Source organism: Microcaecilia unicolor, chromosome 1 (genome assembly GCF_901765095.1).
Source record: "Microcaecilia unicolor chromosome 1, aMicUni1.1, whole genome shotgun sequence".
In the NCBI taxonomy this organism is placed as follows: domain Eukaryota; kingdom Metazoa; phylum Chordata; class Amphibia; order Gymnophiona; family Siphonopidae; genus Microcaecilia; species Microcaecilia unicolor.
Window position 1 is genome coordinate 221724920 of NC_044031.1, and position 12058 is coordinate 221736977.

Consider the following 12058-nt stretch of genomic DNA (forward strand, 5'->3'; position numbering starts at 1 on the left):
ACTGGGAAGCTAGGGTCCATTGAGCAGATCTCATGTGAAGGCGTGCCACGGGCGTCACATGAACCATGGAGGCCATATGGCCCAGAAGTCTCAACATCTGCCGAGCTGTAATCTGTTGAGATGCTCTGGCCATGGAAACAAGAGACAGAAGGTTGTCTGTCCTCATCTTGGGAAGATAGGCCCGAGCTGTCTGAGAGTCCAGCAGAGCTCCAATGAATTCTAGTTGCTGAACTGGAAGAAGGTGGGACTTTGGGTAATTGATGACAAACCCTAGTAGCTCCAAGAGTCGAATAGTCACCTGAATGGACTGTAGAGATCCTGCCTCTGAGGTGTTCTTCACCAGCCAATCGTCGAGATAAGAGAACACATGTACTCCCAGTCTGCGTAGCGACGCTGTGACTACTGCCAGGCATTTTGTAAAAACACGGGGCGCAGATGCAAGACCAAAGGGTAGCACACAATACTGGAAGGCGGTACCGGGCTGTCTGAAGATTGACGCACCGACACCTCTTGTAGGGAAGGAGAGTGGTCCTCCCGGTGTCGACGCTTTCCGAGTGCCGAATCCTTTGACGCCCCAGAGCTCCCAGTACCGTGTCTCGAAGGAGACCGGTGCCGATGCTTCTTCGCCTTCGCTCGAAGCATGTCACCGGTACTCCTCAGTACCGACAAGGAGGACGTGGAATCCACACGCCTCCTCGGGGTCGGGTCCGACGGCTTGCACAGCAGAAGCCTTCGAGACAGGTGGAGACCCACTCGACGGCTCACTATTCCCAGGTGAAGTTTGGACAGCTATTACCTGCGCTCCCGATGTCGATGCCATCCCCGGTGCCAATGTCAATGCCGAGGAATCAGTCAGAGCTCCGAAAAGACGGTCCTGAAGAGCTCTTCTTGACGTCTGTGTCCGTTTTTTCAAACTCAGACACAACTTGCAAGCATCTGGATGATGGTCGGGCCCAAGGCACTGGATGCACCAGGAGTGTGGGTCAGTGTCAGAGATAGATTGCTGGCACCGAGCACACTTCTTGAAGCCGCTGGGAGGCTTCGATGACATCAGCGGAAAAATCGCAGCGGCGAAATCAAACGGCTCGATTGTGCCAACAAAGGGCACAAAAAAGGAGTACCGCGAATGTGCGGCCAAAGAAGGCCGCAACAGAAAACGAAAGGAAACTTACCAGGGCAAAAACTAAGAAAAAAAGAGGGTTTAAAAAAAAAAAAAAACTTGAAAGAAAGAAAAAAAAAAGGCGACCTAAAACAAAAAGAAAGTGATAAACGCTACGCGAAAGACGCCTAAGTTTTTCCTGGGACCTAAGGGAGAGAGACCGACATGCAGCCACTCTCCACCGCGGAAAAGAAAAAACTGAGGCGGGAAAGGACGTGCGCGGGCGGGAAGATGGCCGTGCATGCGCAGTGCGTCCGTCCCGCGCTCTGATGGCTGTCGCAAAAGCTTTCTAGATTTTACTGGAAAATTTCCGTTCCTGGGGCCGCCGTGGACGCTGACCCACATGGGAGAACAAGCAGCCTGCTTGTCCTCGGAGAAAAGATAATACGAATATGCGAAGGAAAATTGAGTCCCTGGAAAATTCCCTGAGAACTAACAATTTAAGATTTTTGAATTTTCCCAGGATGCCATCGATTACACCTACGGAAATGTTGAACAGATATATAAAGGAAATTTATGGGGTAAAGGATGATGCTATTTCCCCTTTCTCTCAAGAATACTATTTACCAAGTAAGCCAACAGGAGTACAATTGTACACTCAACAAGCTGAACCACCTTTGGATGTGTCAGCAACTTTGGAGTCTTCTGACTCTGATTTGGTAGTTCTTTCTACTTTATTGGCAACTGTGGCGCTAACTTTGGATAAAGTATGGATTAAGAAAATGTTCTTTAAGAATAAAGATAAAGAATTAATTGGTCTCAAAACACGTATATTTCCGGACGTATCTAAAGAGACTCAGAAAAGACGTAGGCAGTTTTTATTGCTTAAGTTAGGAATTCTTCAGATTGGGGCTACTTTCCATTTGCGGTATCCATGTAAATGTATAGTCCGGTACCAGTCAGTAAAATATGTTTTATTTGAGCCATCACAGCTTACAGAATTTCTTTTAGCCAAACAATCTTTGGGGTTAAGAGAATGTCAATGTTTACTGACATTTGTTTTGAGCTTTGTTAATATGAGACACTTTGATGTTTGACAGGTTTTTCTAACTTCCTTGAAATGTTTTCTATAAAATAACTCCATTATAAGATAATCTTGGATCTATAGACTTGAGGACTTGAGTGTATCTATTCATAATTTTCTTTCACTTATTGAATTGTATACCTTTCTGTACAAGCTTTGGCTTGATAAGTATGTTAAATAATTATAATTGAAACAATTAAAAAAAAGCTTTGCTAACTGCAAAGTTTAGTGCATTTTAGTAAAAGGGCCCTTTTCTTCCCCTGACAAGATCACACCTCTGAACTGGCCCATTTTTTAGATTGTGAGCCCACTAGGGATAGAGAAAGTACCTGTACATAATATGCAAACAGATTTGGTTATACTACAAAAAGGTGCTATATGAAATGCATGAACAATGTCTAAATTTAGAAGCCTAATAAAAACAAGTTTTTAAATTCAGGAACTAAACATCTGATTTAACCCCCTCCTTTTTTTTTTTACAAAGCCATGCTAGAGGCTGAAGGTGCGGTAATGCCAACACAGCCCATTCAAAGTGAATGGGCTGTGTCGGCAGTACCGTGTGGCTTTGTAAAGGGAGATATCAGTCTTTAGCACTTTAATTTAGGTATCTTTAGACTATCTGCCTGAAAGTATTTTTCTGCCACACAGCTTGCATCTGCTCCTTGGAACTTCAGATTTATCAATGTCACTCCCTTCTGGGGCTACAGTGACATGAGTCATCACTCAGAATTAAGTTACTTTGTAAAACAAAAACATAATTTTTCTCTTTTTAAACTTACCTTAAGCCTGCATCTTCATAATGTGGGTGATTTACGATAGGTCGACCTGCAGATAACTTTATACTAGTCATTGTTGGCATTGCACCTGCAAACACAGCATCTAAAGAACATAAAATGGAATATATATTATTATATTGACAAAATATTCTAGTTACACATCACAAAAGTTAGCCAGTTGTAGGAAATTCTGTAAAACTTTCTTACATCAAGGTTTGAGCTATTCCAAATTTTCTTTTAAGCATAATTCAGCACACAAGTTATTTCTTTACCTGTAAGATTAAGATAGATGTCTTCATCTGTTCAGCATAGGCTAGCTATGCTTACAGTAAAAACTATAAAGTGACATTCCTTGATCATCTCTGATTTAGGAGACCACTTATGTAAGAAGAATACCATGACATTTCCTACACATTTTATTTATTTAGAATGGTTTGGTCACTAAATAGGCAAAGGACTCTTACACTAGACTCATAGGGTCCAACCAACTACCAAGTATGAACTTTATTTTATGCACTGTCTTCAACTGGATGTGAAGCATTACTACCTATGAGCAGACGTATGAGGAGAGACTTGCTGACCTGAACATGTATACTCTGGAGGAAAGGAGAAACAGGGGTGATATGATACAGACGTTCAAATATTTGAAAGGTATTGATCCTCAAACGAACCTTTTCCAGAGATGGGAAGGCGGTAGAACTAGAAGACATGAAATGAGATTGAAGGGGGGCAGACTCAAGCAAAATGTCAGGATGTATTTTTTCACTGAGAGAGTGGTGGATTCTTGGAATGCCCTCCCGCGGGAGGTGGTGGACATGAAAACAGTAACAGAAATCAAAAATGTGTGGGATAAACATAAAAGAATCCTGTTCAGAAGGAAGGGATCCTCAGAAGTTTAGCGGAGATTGGGTGGCAGAGCCGGGGGGGGGGGGGGGGGGGGTTGGGAGGCGGGGCTAGTGCTGGGCAGACTTCTACGGTCTGTGCCGTGAGGATGGCAGATACTAATCAAGGTCAGGTATACACAAAAGGTAGCTCTTTGAGCAGGGACTGTCTTTCTTCTATGTTTGTGCAGCGCTGCGTACGCCTTGTAGCGCTATAAAAATGCTAAATAGTAGTAGTAGTAGTAGTACATATGAGTTTACCTTGTTGGGCAGACTGGATGGACCGTGAAGGTCTTTCTCTGCTGTCATCTACTATGTCACTATCCAGCTCATTTTCGAAAGAGAAGGGCACCCATCTTCCGACACAAATCAGGAGATGGGCGGCCTTCTCTCAGGGCCGGCCACATCGGCATAATCGAAAGCCGATTTTGGCCGACCTCAACTGCTTTCCGTCGCAGGGACGGCCAAAGTTCAAGGGGGCGTGTCTGCAGTGTACCGAAGGCGGGGCGTGGCTAACAGATGGCCATCCTCGGCCGATAATGGAAAAAAGAAGAGTGTCCTTCACGAGCATTTGGTCGACTTTACTTGGTCCCTTTTCCTTCACGACCAAGCCTCGAAAATATGCCCGAACTGATCAGATGACCACCAGAGGAAATCGGGGATGACCTCCCCTTACTCCCCCAGTGGCCACCAACCCCCTCCCACCCAAAAAAACTAATTAAAAAACATTTTTTTCCAGCCTCTAATGTCATACCCAGCTCCATCACAGCAGTATGCAGGTCCCTGGAGCAGTTTTTAGTGGGTACTGCAGTGCACTTCAGGCAGGCGGACCCAGGCCCATCCCCCCCCCCCACCTGTTAAACTTGTGGTGGTAAATGGGAGCCCTCCAAAACCCACCTGAAACCCAATGAACCCACATCTAGGTGCCCCCCTTCATCCTTTAAGGGCTATGGTAGTGTTGTACAGTTGTGGGTAGAGGGTTTTGGGGGACTCAGCATCCAAGGTAAGGGAGCTATGCACCTGGGATCAATTTGTGAAGTCCACTGCAGTGCCCCCTAGGGTGCCTGGTTGGTGTCCTGGCATGAGAGAGGGATCAGTGCACTATGAATGCTGGCTCCTCCCACGACCAAACACCTTAGATTTGGCCGTTTTTGAGATGGCCGTCCTCGGTTTCCATTATAGGTGAAAACCGAGGCCGGCCATCTCTAAGGTCGGCGATCTCAACATTTAGGTTGACATAAATGTTGAGATTTGGCAGGCCCTGACCATATTATCGAAATTAAAGATGGATGACCATCTTGTTTCGCTAATGCGGGTTGCTCCGCCCTTTCACGGCACCGTCCTTATAGATGGGCGCCCCAGTTCGATTATGCCCCTCCACGTTACTATGCTACCTGAATTCTTTAACAAGTTACCCTCACGGCGGAGTCAAGATAGCCGCACGTACCTGAGCTCGACCGGCTAGAACTTTGGCTACTGGTAACTGTTGATTTTTCCTTCTTACCTTTATGCCACATACCAAGCGTAAAGAGGCAGTTAAGCCCACTGCCTCCTTGGGCTGTTATTTGACCCCACTCCAGCAGACAATTGAGCAGTACACGGTTAGGAGCTCTCACAATGGTTCTGGAGTTGAAGAGCCCACTGTTCCCCGAGAGGAAGGAGTCTCTGAGAGCTTGGGCTTGGACTACTCTTTCTCCTCCGGTCTGCAAAGCACCCTATGTCCAGCGACAATGCAGGATTGGGCGCCAGAGGAGCTGGTTGCAGAAGTTGCTCCTGGAACTCTAGAGAAGGTGGCTCATTCTGCTGAGAATTCCTCCATAGGCCTAATGCAATCTCTGGCCTCTGGATGGTGTTTGGAGGGTGCTCTCCAAGTTGGAAGCAATGCTAAAACATCAACAAATGTTTCATCTCTCTTAAGATTGATTTATTAACCACGAAGGAATTTTCAACACAGCTCCAACAAGTTAAGAAAGATGCACAGTGTAATCAAGAAGGTACTGCTGCTATAGATAAGGACAAGTTGAATATACATAAGAAAACTGAACAATCTGAAAATTTTAACAGGAGGTTAAACTTCCGTTTGTTAAATATTCCTAATGTGCACGGTATGGCTCCCTTGAATATATTGAAAAAGTACTTAATTGAAGTTTTGAAATATTTCCCGGATCTTATTCCTCCTATAAATACAATTTACTTTTTACTAGTTTCTTCAATAATGAATGCTAGCGATACCTCCCAAGGAAATATACACAAAGAAGAGTGGACTGAAAATGATAGAGTAGATATGAACAATTTAACGACTTTCTTGGAAAATCCTACAATGGATGTGATTGAGTGTTCTACATTGCTTGTGATATTTGTCTTTGAGAATGATCTGAACTCTCCGTTATGGCTATATTTTAGGAGGTCAAAGGAATTATTCTTAGGACAGAAGTTTGGATTTTTCCAGACGTCACAAAATCAACACAAGATAGGAGGAAAGCCTTTGTAGAATTAAAGCAGCAAGTTAGGGAACTGGGTGCTTCTTTTTTTGTTGAAATATCCTTGTAAATATGTAATTCGTTATCTTGGAGTTAAATATATCTTTTATATACTTGAGCAGATTAAATTTTTCGTTGATGCTAGAAAGTTATCTTTTTCCTCCAGCTTGATGTGGTATGCAGTAATTTAAGATAAGATGAGGGTATTTTATGTGTTAATAGCCTTTCCCTTTTCTTTCTTTTTTCATTGTGTATCCCATTAAATTATTTGTCTCTGTTCCCCTTATTTTATCCAATTATTGATTATACCTTAATATATATTTACTCTGTATTACTGTTAACAAGATTACTCCTGTGATATTGTTTGTAAAATTATAAATAAAGAATTATGAAAAAAACAAGTTACCTCACTTTGGGACACGTGCTAAAGCAAGGTAAACATTGGCCACTTACTGCAGATAACCTAATTCTATCCATCTTGTAGTATAAACAGTGCCTTTTTTGTAGAAAAAAAGGTGCCAGTACTCATTATGGGCAAGGTCACCACACATAGCTCCACCCCTATGGTAGCCACACCCACATTAGCCACACCCCTCATACCAGCCATGGCACATATAAACAGACATCATTGTAAGTATTATACTAGTATAGGGCAAAAAAAAATAACGTGATTTTGTTTTCATTATAAATACATACATAGTAGATACATAGTATCTACTATGTATGTATTTATAATGAAAACAAAATCACGTTATTTTGTTTTTTGTTTTCATTATAAATAATTTCTGTAAGCTGTTACAACTCCAGTATACCCAGTGCAAAATAAGACAGCAGATGTAAATTCTCAAATTGGACATATTCCAAACACTAAAATGAAAATAAAATGATTTTTTCTATCTTTGTTGTCTGGTGACTTTGTTTTTCTGATCATGTCGGTCCCAGTCTCTGATTCTGCTGCTCTCTATCTGTTCCCTTAACTCCGTTTCCAGGGATTCCTTTCCATTTATTTCTTTACTTTCCTCCTTTCTTCTTTTTTTGTTTGTTACATTTGTACCCTGCGCTTTCCCACTCCTGGCTTGCTCAATGCGGCTTACATGGGGCAATGGAGGGTTAAGTGACTTGCCCAGAGTCACAAGGAGCTGCCTGTTCCTGAAGTGGGAATTGAACTCAGTTCCTCAGTTCCCCAGGACCAAAGTCCACCACCCTAACCACTAGGCCACTCCATTTCTTGTTCTACATCCATAGGTAAAAGCTGGGTCCTCCGCAGACTTGACTAGAGGAGGTATTGAGTGGATCCAGTTTTTGCCTATTTTCTCCATCCATGTAAAGTTTTTCTCCTCTTTTCCCTTTCCCTCATCTACGTCAGTATGCATCTCCTTCCTATTCTTCCCTCCCCTTCATCCATATGCATCTCCTGTCCTTCCTCTCTCTTCACTCTCATCCATCCATGTCCAGCATTTCGCCTCTCTCCTCCCCTCCATCCATATTCATCTTGAGGCAGCCATGGGCAGAGAAAATCATATTTGTTAATTCTAACTTTTCAGTCCTGCAAGTGAAGGAATGCCAGCTGGATTTAATTACTTAGAAAGGTCAGAGAGAGAAACTTCTTTGACCCCTTGTGATTGATGGATTGCTAAATGCTAGCACATCTGTATACTATTATGAATGAACAAGGCATGAGCCAGACATACGGTAGTTTAAAAGATTAAGCTGAAATACTGTTTAGAAGTTCTTGATATGTAGATTTGTTATAAGGAATACTGATTCTGTGTATTTTAGAATATGTCTTCTTTTAGAATATGTGTATTTTGTGTAGTTAATATGTAGAATACCTTTTTAAATCTAATGTTTGTTCAACTCTTTGCCTTACGTTCTGAGTAGGGCTGCAGTGAAAAGGTCAGCATATGGTTTGAATTTTCTGCAGTTCTGGCTGGTTCAATGTATGAAGCTAATAAGTGAAAGAGGTCAGAGAAGTCAGCTCTCTTCTCCTTGATTGATTAGCTAAGTATAGGAATGGTCTTGAAAGTAATAACTATAGCTGTATGCTATTAAGTAAGACTGGCCCTTGACCCCTTAATGAATGCCAGAGTTCAGTTAGCAGTTAGTATGGAGTTGACTAGGAATATGAGAATTTAATAATAATAAAATGTAAGAGACTGGTGCCAAATTGTCTAGCGTGAGGGGCCCAGGTCATAGGTCAGTTTGAGAAATATCAAACCTATGTAACTGATATTTTTAAAGTAATGATTGGCTGAGGCAAGGTAACCAATCTATTCTTTACCATCTGGAAAGTAAGGGGGGCTAGAGAGGGGGATAGCACTGTATATAAGTGGGAGTAGAAGCAGCTTACGTCAGAAGGAACAGACAGGAGAAGGAGAGCTGAAGGAAGACAGACAGCAGAAGAAGAGAAGCAGCTGAGACAGAAGCCATAACATCCAGAGAGCTGAGAGAGAGAGAAGAGAGCTAGAACTGATGTCCTGCTTTGTTTGCTGGCAAATAAAGAAGATTTCTCCCTCATTCTGGTGTGTGCTGCTTGACTCCTGAAGTACCACAGATTCTGCTAACAATAGGGGTAATTCATGCATCCATTCCTGCAACAATTCTTGGTGTCAGAAGTGGGATCCTGAACCGGCACCCAACTGACTGAGGAACATTCGCCGGGTATGTATTCTGTATTCTGTATTGTAATCCTAGCTAGGAAACTGTAAACCAGCCCCTCACAAATTGAGGGAAGGGGAGTCTGATCAACTCTCAGCGAAGGCCTTAGTAGCTTTTAGTCTAGTGGAGATTAGAAGCGAAACCGCTTGAGCTTATCTGTATCTGAGAAATTTGAAATTGTTGGGTGGGATTTTCTGTATGGAATGTGTGATGCTTGAATGTTAAATGAGTGCGGACTTCTTATAGCTGCGTTTCCAATTAACGCGAGTTCAATTGGCCAGTGACAGAAGGAAGCGATTGTTGTTTGTGTTACCTTGTGTCTCGGATCTGTGGACCCCTTACCACAAATCCAAAAACTCCCTCCCTTTTGTGTGTTGTAACTGTAAGCATTATGGGAGGGAAATCGTCTAGACAAATTGATACTCCCCTAGATTGTATGCTTAAGAATTTCAAGAAAGGATTTTTAATTAATGATTATGGACAGACTTTAAGCTCAAGTACTCTAAGAACCTTGTGTGAAGTTGAGTGGCCATCTATGGGAGTGGGGTGGCCCTCTAGTGGCAGCTTAGATATTGAAGTAATCCGGAAGGTCTACAGCATAATTGTAGGAGAACCAGAATATTCTGAACAACTCCCCTATACAGATTCCTGGGACAGCCTTGTGACTGACCCTCCCTCTTGGTTGAAAACTTATATGGGATCCCCAGTAAAGTTCATGTTGGGCCGCGTTCAAAGAAAGATTAGAAAATCTAAATTGGAAGAGGGAAAGAGCCCTAGGAAGCCTACCACCCAATCGGTGGCTTCCGCCCCTACCCTGTCCGAAAAACCCATACTCTCTGATGACCCCTCAGATCTTGAGCCACCACCTTATGGCCCATTGTTGGGGTTCCGTGCCACCCCCAGAGATTCACGCCGCCCAGCCCAAGCTTCTCCAGCACAGGCTTCTCCGGATAGCTCCTCTTCTGTGCAAACCCCGTCACATCCTAGGGTGGACCTTTCATCCGGCCTCTACCCTCCTTTGCCACATTCTCCCCTGTTAACCTCCCAAGACCCGCTTTGGGCTGCACCCCCTGACTCCTCAACTCCCGACAGCCCAGCCTTTCCCTCTAGTACCCCTTCCCACTCATCGGGGCCCGGCATCCCTTTCAATGGACTGAATCACCTGTGACCACCTCTCAGTCTATGAGTACCCCTCCCCATCCTCAGGGGTTCAACACACCTCCACTGAATGGGTTAGACCTGTTGCAATCACCTTTGAGCATGATAGGAGGGTAGCTCCTAGCTCTGCCTCAGGTTCCATTCCCACCTCCTCGAGAGTTCTGCCCCTGCGTCAGGTAACCACCACTCGACCGGATCCTAATAATGAGGGTCAGGTTATGCAGGCACAGGCCTACCAGTATGTACCCTTCACAACCACCGATCTCCTGAATTGGAAGACGCATTACCCCTCTTATACTGAAAAGCCTCAGGCAGTGGTGGACCTAGTGGCTAGCATTATGGCCACCCATAACCCAACCTGGACTGATTGTCAACAACTTCTCCTGACCCTCTTCACAACTGAGGAGAGGCGGAAGATTTTGCAAAATGCTGAGGCCATCACGCGAGCACGTGCTCCCGAGAGGACACCGGACCTAGAGGAATGGGTTAGAACTCGGTTCCCTCGTGCAGTTCCAGCTTGGGATCCAAATAATGAGCAGCATTATGAACTGTTGTCTGGCTATTGCCGGGACTTGCTGGAAGGTATGAGAAAAGGCATAAAGAGGCCCATTAATCTGGCAAAGGTCTCTGAAATTCTCCAAGGGGCAACTGAATCCCCTGGGGCCTTTTTAGAGCGACTAATTGAAGCCTACAGAACATACACCCCATTTGACCCTGAGGCACTAGAAAACCAGAGAATGGTGAATAGTGCATTGGTGGCCCAGAGTATGCCAGATATCCGGAAGAAGTTGCAGCGTCAGGAGGGATTCGCAGGGATGAATACCACCCAGCTAATTGAGATCGCAACCAAGGTTTTCATTAATAGGGATCAGGAGGTGCGCCGAGAGGCTGACCGGAAGATGCAGAAGAAGGCCGACCTTTTAGCGGCAGCCATTACTAATTCCACCCTTAACCGAGGTCGACCTCTAGCTAATGGGAAGCCAAAGTGGGACCCCGGACCACCAGCCAGGCCCCGAGATTCCTTCAATCAATCCCGGCCAAGGGGGGAGAATCCAGACCAAGATTGGAGAGGGACCAGTGTGCCTACTGTAAGGAAAGAGGGCACTGGAAAGATGAATGCCCCCAGAGGCGCCAGGGACTGAGAAGGGGACAGGAGATTGAGGAAGCCGAGGCCAAGTTCGAGAGGGAAGGTATGAGCCTCCTGAATCTGACATCATCGGGATAGCCGAGATGGCAGAATGGGACGAATAGGACAGACCGGGTTCCTACAAACTGGGCTCCCAGGAATCTATGGTCAAGCTAACTATAGGGAGCCGCTCAATTCCATTCATGATTGATACAGGAGCTGAACATTCTGTTGTGACGGAGCGATTAGCGCCTGTGTCTGGAAAAACTGTCCGAGTGGTGGGAGCCACGGGGGTGCAGAACCGGAGGCCCTTCCTGACGACCCGTAGATGCCAATTAGGCTCACACACAGTCATTCATGAATTCCTGTATATGCCAGACTGTCCAATCCCTTTGTTAGGTCGAGACCTGCTGTCCAAGCTTAGGGCCCAAATTTCCTTTGACTCTGATGGCCAGACTTCAGTCTCCTTTCGGCCCCCGATATCTAGCCCTAAGGGTATATTGAGTTTCTGCTGCCCCCTTGAAGAAGAATGGCGGCTGCATCAGTCGCATGGCCAAGTTGACCTACCCCTGGTAGATAGCTTTCAGGTCAGTGGGGTATGGGCAGAAGATAATCCCCCAGGGTTGGCCCGAAATATTCCTCCTGTCCATGTAGATTTACTTCCAAGTGCCCGGCCAATCCATCTTCGCCAATACCCAATTCCCCGAAAGGCTCTGGAAGGGATCCAAGCACACCTGAATCGTTTGTTATCCCATGGAATTATTCGACCTTGTCAGTCTCCATGGAATACGCCACT

At 44.7% G+C, this 12058-nt stretch overlaps 1 protein-coding gene across 1 annotated transcript in view; it reads right to left on the minus strand.

The window, feature by feature from the left end:
- Window positions 1-12058, minus strand: part of DPY19L1 (dpy-19 like C-mannosyltransferase 1) — a 286868-nt gene that overhangs the window by 18443 nt on the left and 256367 nt on the right. The window contains exon 20 of the mRNA XM_030204533.1: window positions 2963-3062. Coding sequence (XP_030060393.1) covers window positions 2963-3062 — 100 coding nt within the window. The remainder of the gene's footprint in view (window positions 1-2962; window positions 3063-12058) is intronic.